Here is a 16,272-nt window from a genome sequence, read left to right as displayed (position 1 = left end):
CTGTGGGGTGTTTTGGAAAGGAAGGTTGAGGAGAAAAAAACCTCACAATGTAACACAGTTGAAAGACATCATTCAGGATCAATGGAGGTTGATTTCATTGGTTATATGTGGAAATTTAGTCAACTTAATGCAGTCATTGAAAGCAAGGGCGGTCACGCCAAATGCTGAATATAGCAAATAATCCTTTAGGGTGTACATATTTTTGTATCGTTTGAAAATTAATATTTAGTTCATATCTTTTTGAAAATGTTTATTGTTTTGTGTTCCAAATTTGTATAATATTTGTATGTATAATATATTTTATTCAGTATAAATTTTGTTTGATTTCCTTCAATATTATCAGAGTAATGGCAATTTTACTGAAATTTTTTAGGGGTGTACATACTTCTGTGAGATACTGTATATATATATATATATATATATATATATATATATATATATAAGTTATGAAGGGTATTGGAGTCAACCAAACCCTAAAGATACAGGTAATACCAAGTAAGTGCTGTATACCGGCTAGTTCTGCCCCTGTCGTTGTATCAACAGGAGTGGGGAATATAACATAGGTCGTGTATTAGCGTGTGTATGTATAAAGAAAGAAAAAGATAAAGAGACCAATGGCAAAGTTAGAAGTTAGAATTATATTTTATGGATAAAGTTTTACAGCTGTTTCAGGGAAAACCCAATGTATCCCTTCATCGGAGACGGTAATAGTAGAAGAAAGAGGAAATTTGTAGTAAGAAGTAAGAGCGATGCGAAGAAAAAAGAACAAAGAAGAAACAGTACTTGGAGTGTAGCTCCATTCCAGCAGTAAACATCCATGTAAAGAATCCTTGTGGGTATTTTCTGGAGATAATTGCCATTGGTCTCTTTATCCTTTTCTTTCTTTATACATACATATATATATATATATATATATATATATACATATATATATATGTATGTATATAAATCATGAATTATTACTTTCAAACTTTTATTTCTTTCTGAGACTTGTTAAAAAAAAGTTCAAGGACACACAAAAGAATAATTTAAGGAAGATACAAATAAATGATGAGAAACATGATGTACATATAAGGAAATGCTTTCCACGAAATATCACTTCATCTACCAGTCATCCAAGAAGTCGTATCCAGAGCGAGGTATGTTGGAATCACGCTACAATTATAAAAAAAAATATCCTTTAGTGTTTTATATATTTAAGTTTTAGATAATACATCAATTCATTATATGAGATATTTATTTTAAATTTTGGCACAAGGCCAGCAATTCTGTGAGAGTGGGTAAGTTGATTACAATGACCCTAATGAAAGAATGAATGGTAAAGTCATCCTCAGCAGAACTTGAACTCAGAATGTAAAAACAGATGAAATGTTGCTCAGCCTTTTGGCCAGTCTGCTAATGATTCTGTCAACTCACTGCCTTATTTATGACATTAGGTATTATAAATACCTGTGTTTGTTTGAGCATTGGAATGTCTCAGTATTTATTCTGACTTTCCACATTCTGAGTTTGAATCTCACTAACGTCTGCTTTTTCCTCCTTTCATGGTCAATAAAAAAAGTACCAATCTAGAAAAGTGGATTGGTGGAACTGTACAAATGTTGATCCAGATACCTGATTGGTATTTGTTCTGGTTCTCTGCATTCTGAGTTCAAACCCTGCCATGTCTTATACAAGTGGTAGATTTAATTTGTCATATAGTTTAACATTAATATCAGGCACCCTGGGTGTCTTTGGTGGAGTCTAAATGTTGTAAACATTTGGACTGGCTTGAGGATACTTTCCTCTCTTCTTCCTTCCCACTAACCTCAGAGACCCTGTAAAGAGTCATGGATACTGTCTTCCCTCCTGACTAAAAGATTAAAAAGACATTTCATTTGACATAGAATAGATGAACGAGGTTCATTAACAGGACTGTAATCATGCATCTCTTGCTTGTAAGCTGACCATGTTACAATTATATGTTGGGCTTCTTGCTGTTCTGTTTTCTCAAATTAGGTTTTATCAAACTGTTCACCAGCATCACCATTTAGCATCTATGTTCCATGCTGGCATGAACTGTACTAATAACTATACTATTTTATCTCCATGAGACAATTCATCAGTTACTTAGTCCTAGTAGGTTATTTTACAAATGTCTAACATAGTGAAGTATCCTACCTTGGTTCCTTTTTTGCAATAAGAAATAATCCTACAAATGAAATTCAAAATCAAATTGGACAATAACCTAAACTGCTGGTGCAAAGTGGCTGACAAATTAATTATCTTCTGGAAATAAAGCAGTACATTTAAAACAGAAACAGTAGATATAATTTAGAGGACATAATTCGAGAGAGGCTATAATGGACATACTGTCATATATTTGGTAATGCTGTCACTTGGTAAGTGATAGTAATAGAATTAGAATCCAATTTCTCTTTGAAATTGATAATTATGATATCTAATGACATTTACATTAAAATCTTAGCAGCTAACATGGTGTTGGAGAAAGTTGTGAGGCTCTGGATAAACAGACTATGCAACACAAGACTGTATGTCTATCAACAAGACTCTGCACAGTCTCATAAAGCTAGGACAGCCCAAATGTGGATCATGTTCTCCCAGACATATGGATTCTTAGCTCACCAGGACCCAATCCATTAAGTATGGGGTGTAGTTGAGAGAAAAGTCAATCAACACCACCATAACACCATACGCCTTTGAAGTCCATGATAATCAGTACTATGTCCAAAATTAATAATGCTCGTCTGATTTGGGCATGTCACCATTTCCAATATTGTATAAAAGCAGCCATTGATGCTAACACTAGATTTATTGAATGGGTGTGGTAAAAGGATTCTCAAGATTATTTGTACAAATTTGCTTTCAAATACAGCTTTTCTTTGATGAGCTATGAGTTTTTTTCTAAATTCATACAAAATACCAATGCACCCTGTAATGTATGCAAGAACAAACTATGAAGTATAAAGGAATTAGTCTCCTCTTCTATAACTTCAAGTAGGTGTGATTATTATTGTTGTATTAGTCCGTGGTGAAGCATCATCCAGCAGACCTATGATAAATAATATTCCAGCCATGATGGTCCTATTTTTTCCTTCTTATACAGCGTAATCTGTACTACATTATCCAATGATAATGTGTCCTTTATCTAAGATGTTAGGATGTAATATGAGGGAGAAGTGGTTCTTATTTTCTAGCAAGTCAACAATATACAGGCTCCCACATTGGCTTCTAAGCAATTATGAGATTACTAGTGGTGTAAAGTGAAGGGTTTGAACATTGTAATGATAAATATCTTTCTGTAAGTGAATACTTGTGCAGTGATGAGCTTCACACTAAATATTCCACAATCAGAACCATTCAAAAATCACAATCAGAGCCCATATCTAATGGCAAAACACACTGACAGGGATTAGTGTCACACCCCTTGTCTTTGCTGAGTATAGGAGCAACGTATAATTATTTTACTTGGTTCATATAACATCAATGTAGCAGAGGTCAGAGTATATCAATTGGTGGTTTGATAGAAGTTAGTCTGATATCTTACTGCTATTCTTTGTCAATTCCCTATTTTTTTACCACCCTATGCCAATAAAAGAACTTCTATACCATTACTTGACTCATTAGAATTAACAACCAAATCTCTTTCAAATAACACCCTACCTCTTAGAAAAAAGAAGACTTCAGACAATGTACTCCTAATATACAAAAGAAAAGAAAAAAATAGATGGAACAGTCATAGCTGGAAAGTCTTTGATCATAGATCAGCTGCATCAGAGTTGACCAAGGGCTAAGCAACAATATCTGACTTGAAGTAAAAAGAAAAAAGAATCACTGAAAATGATTGAAATTTAAAGAAACAAAAGTTCTTACCTTCGATTCAACATTTTCTTCAGATTCCAGAGTGTTGACAGCATTCAAATTAGCTTTTTCAAATTGGTCATTGGTCTTCAGCAAAGATTCTGACTCCTCGTTGTTGCAGGAATATGCGACACTTTCTTCTTCATCGACAACATAACTGCTATTCTTCATTGGAATTTGTTCCACTTGTCTGGAGATGGACATTGGCTCTGGTTCTTTCAAAAGCTGCTTTGTTGGTGTTGAGCTGGCACTGCTTGCCTCTTTTTCGCCAATAAAATGTGACCATTCTCCCTTTGAACCTAAAGAAGTAGTAGCAGCTTTTGGATCATCAATGCCCTTCTCATCATTATCGGTAAAAGCAGGGTTATTGATTGACAAATGGGTACCAGCTGCAACTTGAGATTCAAACTTACCAGAATCTCGTTTGTGGTCAACATTCTGTTTAGCTTCTTGATTTGAAGCGTTCTTCTGTGCGGATGCCTTTATTTCAGCTCTTGAATTGCGATGACTCTTCCGGCCAGCTTTTTTCGGGTGTGAATCAGCTAGAGGCACAGTATGGTAGTCTACTTTTCTAGGCACAGTGGTGGGGACAGGTGGTGGAGGTGGCCTTACAGAAGGGGGTCTGGTAATTGAAGGGGGACGTGTTGAAGGAAGTGGAGGTGGTTGCTTTGAGGGTGGAATGACTTTTGCATCTGTTAGGGGTTGATCTTCTTGAATGGCAGTGTTCTTTTCTTCTTCTTCTGAATTTGTGTTAGAGTTGGGTTCAATGATGTTGTTGGTAAATACAGGGTCCATGCCACGCTCTGCAGCAAGGAAAGGAGAATCCCATATACCACCATTCTCTCTTTTCCAAGGACAAGTCTTTGTTTCAAATACCTGTTTAGCAGGGGGTGGGGCCTTCCTAGTTTTTTCACTTTTCTTTGTGAGTTGGTCCGGTTCAAGATCCAGTAATGTTAAATCTTGCTGGCTCTAACAATAAGGAAACAAAAAATTACTTGATAAGATAGTATAATTGAAAATAAATAAAAGTATATATAAATACAATGCATAGAGTAAACTGCAACACTCATTAATAATTGAAAACTAATTAATCAACATGATTGATTTTCTACTTAAACACATCAATTTTGTAAGAGCTAACATATTAATTATTTGAACTGAGCCCAGTGTATAACTTCTAAAAATGAATGACAGTGAAAGTGAAAGTAGCCCAAAGCAGGATTTGATCTTAGAGAAACATGAGCGATGACTGTAAAACATTTAAACTGACGTTCTGTAGCATCACTCAACTTTGTCAATTGAAATTAATTAAGAATCCTCATCACTATCACCACCATCATCATCATTTTCATGTCCTCTTTCTTTGCTGGTATAGTTGAATGGGTTATCACAGAGTCACTTCCCAAGGGAGCTACAGCTCCTTAATACTTAGTGCTCATATCAGTCATTTAGCTTGGTTTTAATGGCTAGATGCCTTTCCTAATACTAACCACCTCAGAGAGTGTACTGGTTGCAATTTCTCATACCATCAAGACTGGAGAAGTTGAATAGTCCTCGATGAGATAGGACAAGAAGGACCTCATAACCCTACACTTTCTCTGCTCCTTCAGTCAATCACGTTATGGAGTAAAGAATGGGTGGGTGGTAGTGCTCATAAGCAGTAACTGTAAATTCAGAACAGAAACAGCGATAGCAGAGAGGTTAGAAATTATACATTAAAATGAAGGGAACTGAATTGAAGAAATTCAAGTCCCCTTCCATCTCTGCCAAAAAAGAAAGAAAAAAATGAAAAGAAAAAAAAGCTTAATAAATTAATTAATTAATATACTTTATTAAATAAATTTTAAAATTCTAATCTAACAAGTTTATCCATACTAGCAAAGGTTAGACTATATATATACATATATATATATATATATATACACACACACACACACATCCAAAAATGGTTTCAAAAGGATATATAATCCTGGCCGTAAATATATATATATATATATATATATATATATATATATGTGTGTGTGTGAGTGTATATATATATATATATATATATATGTATATGTGTGTGAGTGTATATATATATATATATATATATATATATATATATATATATATATATATATATATATACATACACATATAGACACGCACACAATACACATCATGCATGATGTACAGTCACACAAACATCATATGTTCTCTTTGAATTAATTAGATAGCTTAACAAGAACAAAAAACAAAAGAAAAAGGAAACTGTAAAATTTCAATGCAAACCTTTGTCTTCCAGGAAAATGCTCCAGAATGTTCATCAGGCCAAGTTTGACACTAGGAAATAAATATTATAAAGAAGATAAAGAGTGAACAAACAGAACCCACACAAATAAACATTAACAGGTGTTAACAAATGTAATTTTAAAACACAAGACCCAGCAACTAAAGTGAGATTGCAGCCACGCACATTCAACCCTGTTAAAAATACTCCTGAAGTGTCGGACGATATGATATGATATGCTTGAGAAGACCTGTTGAGTCAAGTAAAACCAATACCATAGCTGGGGCCAGTGCCCCCTGACTGGCTCCCGTCAGTGAAGTGGCGAAATATCTTCTATTTTACACTAACCCATGCTGTGTGAAAACAAGCAAATCGTCAGAAAATATTTTAATCAAACAGACAGTGAACATGTATGGAAATGCAAGTGTGGAAAAAAGTTAACCCAGAAAAAAGGAACTGGATGGACAAATCTTATGAATCATATAAAAAACCAGCATCCAGAGTATTCTACTACACAAGTAACTGGACAACCATCTTTATCGAGTTTTCTTTCACCAAGAAGTAGTTTGGTCAGTTGCTTGGCCTTAAATGTTTATAGTTGGATTGAGTGGGTATGTGTTGGTTTAAAACCATTTTCCTTGACTGAAGACTCACTGACTCATAAATGCACAAACTTGGGAAGTATGACAAATGTGACCTTAAAGAAATACATGGAAAAACTTATTCAAGAAGTGGAAAAGAAAATATCTGTTGAACTTCCAAGTAAATTTTCGTTGGTAATCAATGGTTGGACTAAGGGTTCGATGCATTTCATTGGAGTTTTTGCATCTTATTTGTGCAATTACCAAAATGACTATTGTATTGTTTTGCTGGCATTTTTGCCAATGGTAAGTGAAACATCATTCACTGCTTCTGATTATGTCGAATTTATAGAGTATGTGTTAAGTGTCTATAATAAAAAATTAGAAAATGTTGTAGCTATTACTGGAGATAATACTGAAGTGAACAAATCTATAGCGAATTTGTGTAGAATACCATTGATTGGATGTGCCTCTCATAAATTCAATCTAGTTGTTTTTGCTTATCTCGACAAAAAGGAAGTTCTGCTTGATAAAATTAATATGTTGATGGGCAAACTAAAATCATTAAAACTTGTGGGTAAACTTCGGGAAAAAATGTCTTTGCAACCTACACAAAGAAATAAAACCCATTGGTCCAGTACTTATGACATAATTGAGAGGTATATCCAACTCAAGCTGTTTTTTAGACTCTTTTCAAGGTGATCCAAAGCTGTTTTTAGACTCTTTTCAAGGCAATCCACGCAATCATAATGATCTGCAGATTCTAAAAGACAATTTAGGAAAGTTACGCTCAGTAACAGACGCCTTGCAAAGAACAGAAATAGATTTGGGAGATGCTCGAATTCTTTTTGACAAAATTTTTGCATTGTATCCTTACGAGGAATTTTTTAAATATTTGCATCCATCAGCAGCCATTGTGCACAGTCCAAATTTTGAAAGTGGAGTTGTGAAAATTTTACAACATGCAGAAGCAGAGCTAACTGCAAATGAAGTGGCTGCTCTACATCAGCTGAAAGTGGTGACAGACATGTCACAACAGTCTGATTCACCTGTAGAAGATGATGATTTAGCTTCAATTTGTTTGAAAAAGCACAAAAAAGATAAAATTTCACCTCAGCAATATCTGAACTGTAGATTTTTGTTACCAACGTCCAGCATTTTGGAATGTTTCTTCAGCTCAACAGGTTACGCTTTTAATGATTTTCAGCAATACTTTACACCAATGAATTTAGAAATGCAATTATTTCTAAAAGTCAATCGCACTTTCTGGGATGAAGACCTAGTTTCAGAAATCTGCAATAGTTCATGGCCTTTTTATATTAGAACATTTTAATTGTGCTACTTGTTTGCGAATTTCTTTCAATTAAAGACCTTCAATTTATTTGCTTTTCAAGTACTGTACAATGTAGAGTATATGTGTTGTTTGTTCCCTATTCTAAATCAATAAAATTGAACTTTGAATGCTTTTTGACAATAAAGCTTTTTGAAACTATAGGACGCAGCTTTTATTTTCCTATCATTTTGGCTCTCATCTAAATCGAAGCTAACACTCCGAAATGTATGGTGTTTTTACGTTTGGCAAAATAATTGACAATTAATTGCAATAATTGATTGATAGGAAAATAATTGATTGGAAAGGTTCCAATCAATTATTTACAACCCCTAATATTAGGTGAGGGGTATCAAGGAGTCATTTTAAGCGGGGATCAGGGACTATTCTTCAAAGAAATATTCTGCTTGAAACCCAAGAATTCACCTTGCCTCCTGGCACACAATATATGGTTAGCAGATCCAGAATGCATTCCAATTGTCACCATCATGTCTTTTCTTATGTGCATTTTCAGACACAGCATATTTTGAATAATATTATCCAATGATACCATCCTTTCTTGCAAGTTGGAAAGGTGTGGTTTGAGGGAGATTTTGCTGTTATTATTCTATCGAATCAAGTGGCCTCATAGAGACTCTGTCATTGCCTGTTATATACATGGTATATTTGTGGTGTGAAAAACAGCATTAACTATCTTCCTTTCTTGTATTAGGTTGTTGAACAACCTTTGATGACTTCTATGACAAGCTCTATATGCTAGTCATGGAATATTCACAGGAGAAAAGAAAAGTGGTTTTTCACTGCTTTCTTACAAGACACTAATATGTTTGGTAGATACAAAGTACCAAAAGGTTTGCATGGCAGTAGTTAGCCCCAGGTCCTCTTTGACTGAGCAGATCTATGATCAAAAGCATTCCTGCCATGACCATCCTGTTTCGTTAGGAATATCTTTAGTTACAATATCTAATGTGTGTTTTTTATTGCTTTAAGATGGTAAGGTGTGATATGAGAGGAAATTTGGCTGTTATTTCTTGCCAGTTGAGTACCTACGTAAAGATTTCCTTTTGGCCCGAGTAAGTCAATGGCTGCAGGAAAACCATGGACAGTGAGGGTGTACTCCAGAATTGGCGTCATGGGAAGAAAGGACTGAACAAATTGGTTTATAGAGGATCTAGAAGCGAAAAGGGTGGAAAGTGCCTGTGTGGGGATGGATCTAGATTAACCTTTTCGGAGGAATTTTTACAAGGAAGGGAAGGGGGTCCGGTTTCTCGCCACCTTTTTTTTTCAGAATCAAAATAAGGAGTTTGTGGCATATTAGGCAGTCAGGGTACTTCATTCCACGCGAAAAGTCCGAGGTTTTTTTTTTCTTAGTGAATCGCGTGGGGGTGCACTTGTAAAAATTTACCTAAGGGTAAATAAGACACAAAGATGTCTCGTCTGTGATCTAAAGGCTGAAGTATGAAAATATTTGTGAGTAACTTCATGGCAGTTAGACGAGTAACGTTTCTAGCAATTATGGTGTTAAAAAAAAAAGCATTGTACAGAAGGTAAATACTAAAAACTAAGTCATTCTAGTTTTATAAAATATATTTTTTTAAAAAAATGTATCTCTAGTTTGAAAACTTAAGGACACAGAATGCTTGTGTCACATAGCCAACTGGAAACGATGTTTCCTAGGGCCAAATAGCAGTAGCATTCTTCCCTTTCCTGGGACTGCCACATTAAGTTGGCAACAAACTATCACTTTACATAGGATGGTTATCTAGAAATTCCATACATCGTTTATAAAGCAAAGACGGTCACGTTCTAATTTGAACTCATAACCGATGAAATTATATATTATTCTGGTGCTCTTCTTCTTTCTTGGACGTCTCACTTTAATAATTTATAGAAATATACAGCGGTGAGCTGGCAAAATCATTAGAACGTTGGGCAAAAGTGCTGAGAGTCATTTCGTCTGTCTTCACGTTCTGAATTCAAATTTCGCAGAGCCCGACTTTGCTTTTCATCCTTGCGAGATCAATAAAACAAGTACCTGGAGTCGATGTAAATGACTGACCCATTTCCTCCAAATTTCTGGAATTGTGCCAAAATTCGAAACCAATAGTTTACGTATATTTTTTTGACTCGGCACAAACGTGCTATATTTTAGAAGAAAGGAAACAATGTGATTTTTATACTTTCTCTAAAGGCATTAGCAGCACAAAAAAGATGAAAGTGCAACATCGATAATCGGAACTGTTTCGGAAAGTCGATTCCCTGTTCTCTGTACACGCCCGTGAACGGAGAGGCAGACAGAGAGCAGGCAACCTTTTGCAAAGCAGAATGCTTTTAAAACAGATCAAAAGAAGGGTCGTTTATTGGTTTAGGTTCCTGAGCTGAACAATTAACATAATCGTGCATCCATGCATGAGTGAATGAATGAATGAATGGCTGCATGCATGTATTGCTGAAAGGACGGGAGGATAGATAGATAAACAATTACCAGAGTTTATACTCACATCGTTGTAGTCTACAACAATTTTCTCACCACACGCCACAATATGCCTGGGGAAAGAATCAGGGTATTCGCTTGTTTTGGGCACATCAGAATATTTTTCCAAAACTGACGCCGGTACGGCGAAACTATTAAATACACACTCTCTTTCTTCACAAGTCATCTGCTCCCAATTATCTGAATACATTTTTTGTATGTATTCTTGTTCTTCAACGATCCGTCTAGCTAAGGAGTTGTTTGCTTTGAAATATGAACTAACTTGCTTCTCGAACTCCATCTTTTTTCATTTAAATGCAAAATTACACGGGAAATAAAATATCAAGGATAATAAATGCTAAATAAAAAAGAATGTCTATTTACAGAAATCAGTCCAGTTAATGAAACACTTATGAAGAAACCATAACTCGGTCTTCTGCTGCAATGTTTTTTCTGTTAATATCTATAGATAATTAATAATTACGAATAATTTATTTAAATATGTTTTGAGAATAAATATTATTATTAAATTAATTTTAGCGCCGGTAAAATTTTAAAGAAGCCGATAAATCTTTTTAAAATATATAAATATATTACTATTTGTTATTCACTGCGACATTAGTTTTACTTTATTCCTTCACACAAACATGGCATCGCTGTTTGACGAGGTAACTTCTAGTTTCATTTTTCATATACTGAAGTCACTGGCCAAGTAAGATTTAAAATTACGTTAGTGTAATTATAGCACCTGCAGGATAGTTGTACGTGTGTCGTTAATTGCCAGAATAATTTGTTTATACATAAATAGATACATACGCGCGCATGCACACGAGTGAATGAACAAACGAAAGTAGCACTCAACACATTTGGTAGAGTTGTATGTACGTAACAACAGTTTAACTCAACTTCACAAAGTTTCGTGGACGTAGCACATACCTTATATATATCGTTGATGAAAAAATAAATACAGGAGCATAACTAGTTTGATGCCCCGCCTTGACTTTGTTTCCTCATAACTTACTAGAAAAAATTGCATATTTTGAAATTAAGTACGTTTTCGAGAATGTAGATTACACAATTTTGATGTTTCAGACATAAATCTAAAACAAAAAAGTAAAATGTTGAAGTTACGGAAATGAATTGTAACAAAGACAGATAGAATATGGAGAATGATCGAAACTCCTCAAAAAAAAAAGAAGAAAAAAAAACAGAAGTTTTCATCAGTATGATAGTAATCTGGACCATCGTTGATGTATCTGTGCAAAATTTCATTAAAAAAAAAGGGTACATCTTCCTAGAAAGTAATGAAAAAATAAAGTTGGGGGTGCTGGGGCACCAAATTGTAGTTATGCCAATACGTAGATTTTTTGATGTTATGATACCGGGAGTGTTTATCTCGAAGATGAAGGGCAAATGCCAGGGCAAAACCCAAAATATTAGGTTATATAGATCCACACCCGGTGGAAAAATTGAAAAAAAAAATAGTGTAGTAGTTGAAGTGCACCGTATATTGAACAAATATGAAGGAAAAAATGCGCTACACAACCCGAGCAGTCGATTTTCTCGACTGAAGGCGGTGCTCCAGCATGGCCGCAGTCAAATGACTAAAACAAGTGAAAGAAATATTACATGATTTTTGTTTCACTCCTGTGACCGGACGTTGAGATTCAGCGCTCGGGTTGTGTAGGGCTGACCGTGTGAATTTTCCGAGGCCTCCCCCCCCCCCGTTTGCCAGCGCGCATATTTTCCTTCATATTTGTTCAATATACATTGCATTAGAAGTATTACATGATTTTTGTTTCACTCCTGTGACCGGACGTTGAGATTTAGTGCTCGGGTTGTGTGAATTTTCCGAGCCCTCTCCCCACCCCACCCCCGTTTGCCAGCGCGCATTTTTTCCTTCATATTTGTTCAATATACGGTGCACTTCAACTACTACACTATTTTTTTTGGAATCGAACATGACATGACTGTTATTGTTGTTTAGTTTGAGGTCAGCTTTAATCGAGGAGGTCCACCGTCAAAACATCCTTACTGTGACAGCAGTGGAAGAGAGAAGTACTAGAGAGGTAGCTCTGTGTATGTGTTCGTGTAGTAGGCTACAAAATTCTTACATTCTCTCGATTTGCTGTAATTCAGACTACCTCATGGTCCCAGTAGACAAAATGGAAAAGGCGTGGCCCCGAAGAATGGCGAGGGAGATGCGCTGGAAAAGTCACTAATCCTATTTTTTCCCCTAGATTTAGTGTACCGTGGGCCATATTTTTTCCTTCAAGACAGTAGGTTGTTAGTTGAGAGAGACTTGACTGCTATTTCTACCAGGTAAACCGTCTTTGTTGAGATTCCCTCTGACCACTGTTCACAAAGAGCTGAATTTATCAAGAGCAGGAGCTAGAAATGGAAAATTGAAGCTAATAAAAAAAAAACTCACATAAACAATATTTTTAATATAAATATCATAAACATTTTTAAAGTTTCATTATTCTTTTGTTACTGATATGTGTAATCATAAACCAAAACTTCATTTTTTTGTATTTTATCTTTTGCTAATTATTTACAACTTTGAATAAATAATACATAGGCATAAATACACTCTTGATGAAGACACATGACTCAGTGGTTAGAGCATTGAGCTCACAATCGTGAGGTAGTGAGTTCGATTCCCGGACTGGGCTGTGTGTTATGTTCTTGAGCAAGACACTTTATTTCACATTACTCCAATTCACTCAGCTGTAGAAATGAGTTGCAATGTCACTGGTGCCAAGTTGTATCAACCTTTGCCTTTCCTTTGGATAACATCAGTGGTGTGGAGAGAGGAGGCTGGTATGCATGGATGACTGCTAGTCTTCCATAAACAACTTTGCCCAGACTTGTGCCTTGGAGGAGAACTTTCTAGGTGCAATCCTTGTGTAGGTATGTCAGTATATATGTACATACAATACAAAACACATTTTAATATTCATATAGGTACAAGTTGAGGACTGGGATTGATGTAATGGACTTAACATGTCCCCCAAAATTACTGTCCTTGTGGCAAGATGTGAACTCAATATTTATATGATTTATTGATAAAATGATTGTCAATTCAGTAGTGGGGGCAATGTAACCGACTTCTTCTTCCCCTCAAAATTGCTGGCCTTGTGCCAAAAGTTAGAAAGAAAATGTATGATTCATAGAAATTGAGATATTGGTAATTTTTGTTGTTGGCACTCCGTTGCTTACGACGTCGAGGGTTCCAGTTGATCTGATCAACGGAACAGCCAGCTTGTGAAATTAACGTGCAAGTGGTTGAGCACTCCACAGACTCGTGTACCCTTAACGTAGTTCTCGGGGGATATTCAGCGTGACACAGAGTGGGACAAGGCTGACACTTTTGAATTACGGGCACAACAGAAACAGAAAGAATGAGTGAGAGAAAGTTGTGGTGAAAGAGTACAGCAGGGTTTGCCACCATCCCCTGCCGGAGCCTCGTGGGGCTTTAGGTGTTTTCGCTCAATAAACACTCACAACGCCCGGTCTGGGAATCGAAACCGCGATCCTATGACTGCGAGTCCGCTGCCCTAACCACTGGACCATTGCGCCTCCACTGGTAATTTTTAAATAATTTTAACAACATGAATTCCAGTATACTTAAGGTTTAGTATATAGTATTGCATGTCGTTCATTGTTTAAGAAATTCTTATAGATATGCAGCAAACATGCACGGTTCTCATGCATTTTGATTTGGCAACTTTTATCTTTTATTTGTTGCACTCATTGGATTGCGACCATGCCTGGGGCACTGCTTTGAAGGGTTTTGGTTGAACAAATTGCCCCAGTATAAATTTTTCTTTAAGTTTATTCTATCAGTCCCTTTTGCTGAACTTCTAAGTTTTGAGGTTATAAACAAACCAACATCAGTGGGTGGGACACACACACACACATATACAGTACCGTTCAAAAGTCTTCGGCCACTTTAAACTACTGTAAATTTCTATTAATTGCCAACTTATAAGTGGATGTTTCACATTGCGGTTTTTACAGATGAAATATTGGCCTTATTGGAGTCATTTCCACACCTAATCATTATATTTTGTAATAGGGGTTCTAAACAAGAGAGGAAGATGTGAGATGACCACCAAAAATGGATGTGCAAAAGTTTTCAGCTACCTCACATAAACCAATCGAGATACAGTGTTTTAAAACAGAGAAATGTCTATAATGAAAATTTATTACATAATGTTCATTTTAAGAAGTTACTGTACATTTTAATATTTCGTGTGGCTTCCATTAGCTTGAATAATTGCTTCAGTGCACCTGGGAAGAGATGTGTACAAATCCTTCACCATCTTCACAGGTATGAGATGCCATTCTCTGTGCTGAACTCCCACAACTCTTCAAGTTTGTGTGGATTCTTCTGATGAACTCTTCTCTTTAGTTCTGTCCACATTTGCTTGAAGATATTTAAGTCAGAGCTCTGAGCTGGCCAATCTTTCAATATGGTAACACCTTCATCAACCAGACTCTAATGTGTTGTACACGATCTGTGGCATGGAGCTCTGTCATGCTGAAAAATCTCACCTTCATCCAAGTCTGGTATCAAATTGTCCTTCAGCAACTGGATGTATTTGGTACTATTCAAGTTACCGTCGATTTTAACTGACTTTCTTGAACCGTCACTTTTTATGTATCCCCAAAGCATCAGACTCTTACCTCCAAACTTAGTTGTTTTCGTCATGTAACATGGGTTGTTATCACTTTCTAATAAGCGAGAATTTGTCAGAAGGCCTCCAGGAAAGCAAAACAACCCACATTACACAACGAAAACAGTGAAGTTTGGGGATACATAAAAAGTGATGGTTTCTAGAAAATTGATGGTAACTTGAATAGTGCCAAATACAGCCAGTTGTTGAAAGACAATTTGATACCAGACTTGGATGAAGGTGAGATTTTTCAGCATGACAGAGCTCCATGCCACAGATTGCGTGCAACACAACAGAGTCTGGCTGATGAAGATGTTACTGTATTGAAAGAATGGCCAGCTCAGAGCCTTGGCTTAAATATCATTGAGCAAATGTGGACAACTAAAGAGACGAGTTCATCAGAAGAATCCACACAAACTCGAAGAGTTGTGGGAGCTAAGCCACAGAGAATGGCATCTCATACCTGTGAAGATGGTGAAGGATTTGTACGCATCCCTTCCTAGGTGCATTGAAGCAATTACTCAAGCCAAGGGAAGCCACATGAAATATTAACAATGTACAGTAACTTCGTGAAATGAACATTATGTAATAAATTTTCATTATAGACATTTTCCTGTTTCAAGACACTGTATCTTGATTGGTTTATGTGAAGGGCTGAAAACTTTTGCATGTCCATTTTTGGTGGTCATCTCACATCTTCCCCTCTCATTCAGAACCCCTACTACAAAATATAATGATTAGGTGTAGAAATGACTCCAACAGGGTCAATGTTTCATCTGTAAAAAACGCAATGTGAAACATCCACTTATAAGTTGGCAATTAATAGAAATTTACAATAGTTAAAGTGGCCAAAGACTTTTGCATGGTACTGTACATGTGATGGGCTTCCACACAGTTTCTGTCTACAAAATTCATTTGCAAAGCACTAGTCAACCTGCAGCTATAGTAGAAGACACTTGCCTAAGGTACTGTGCATTGGGACTGTATCTGAAACCACATGGTTGCAGAGCGAGCTTCTTAACCACCATAGCCATGCCAGTGTCTATTTTTCTTTAACAACCCTGACTTTTTTA

At 36.0% G+C, this 16,272-nt stretch overlaps 3 protein-coding genes across 4 annotated transcripts in view; 2 read left to right on the top strand and 1 right to left on the bottom strand.

The window, feature by feature from the left end:
- Nucleotides 1–956: 956 nt before the first annotated feature.
- On the bottom strand, nucleotides 957–10,955 carry LOC106867915 (uncharacterized). The gene is made up of 4 exons (XM_014912985.3): nucleotides 10,546–10,955; nucleotides 6,136–6,186; nucleotides 3,874–4,830; nucleotides 957–1,155 (listed from the first exon to the last, which is right to left on the bottom strand). The coding sequence occupies exons 1-4, from the start codon at nucleotides 10,816–10,818 to the stop codon at nucleotides 1,105–1,107; spliced, it is 1,332 nt and encodes a 443-aa protein (XP_014768471.1). The 5' UTR covers nucleotides 10,819–10,955; the 3' UTR covers nucleotides 957–1,104.
- On the top strand, nucleotides 6,349–8,110 carry LOC149133213 (uncharacterized). Its single transcript, XM_089359667.1, is given in 2 exon segments — nucleotides 6,349–7,389; nucleotides 7,391–8,110. Coding segments are annotated over 2 exon segments (1,563 nt in total). The 5' UTR covers nucleotides 6,349–6,483; the 3' UTR covers nucleotides 8,048–8,110.
- Nucleotides 10,956–11,117: 162 nt separating the features above from the next.
- Nucleotides 11,118–16,272, top strand: part of LOC106867916 (tRNA pseudouridine synthase Pus10) — a 40,967-nt gene continuing 35,812 nt past the window's right edge. The window contains exon 1 of one of the 2 annotated variants that reach the window (XM_089359668.1): nucleotides 11,118–11,185. In XM_089359668.1, coding sequence (XP_089215794.1) covers nucleotides 11,165–11,185 — 21 coding nt within the window. In that variant the 5' untranslated portion in view covers nucleotides 11,118–11,164. Of the gene's footprint in view, nucleotides 11,230–16,272 lie in introns of both variants that reach the window. The other variant, XM_089359669.1, reaches the window with a different exon arrangement.

This window comes from Octopus bimaculoides, chromosome 11 (assembly GCF_046866305.1).
Source record: "Octopus bimaculoides isolate indiv1 chromosome 11, ASM4686630v1, whole genome shotgun sequence".
NCBI lineage: Eukaryota > Metazoa > Mollusca > Cephalopoda > Octopoda > Octopodidae > Octopus > Octopus bimaculoides.
The sequence above is the reverse complement of the archived record's forward strand: the minus strand, read 5'-3'. Positions and strand labels throughout refer to the sequence as shown.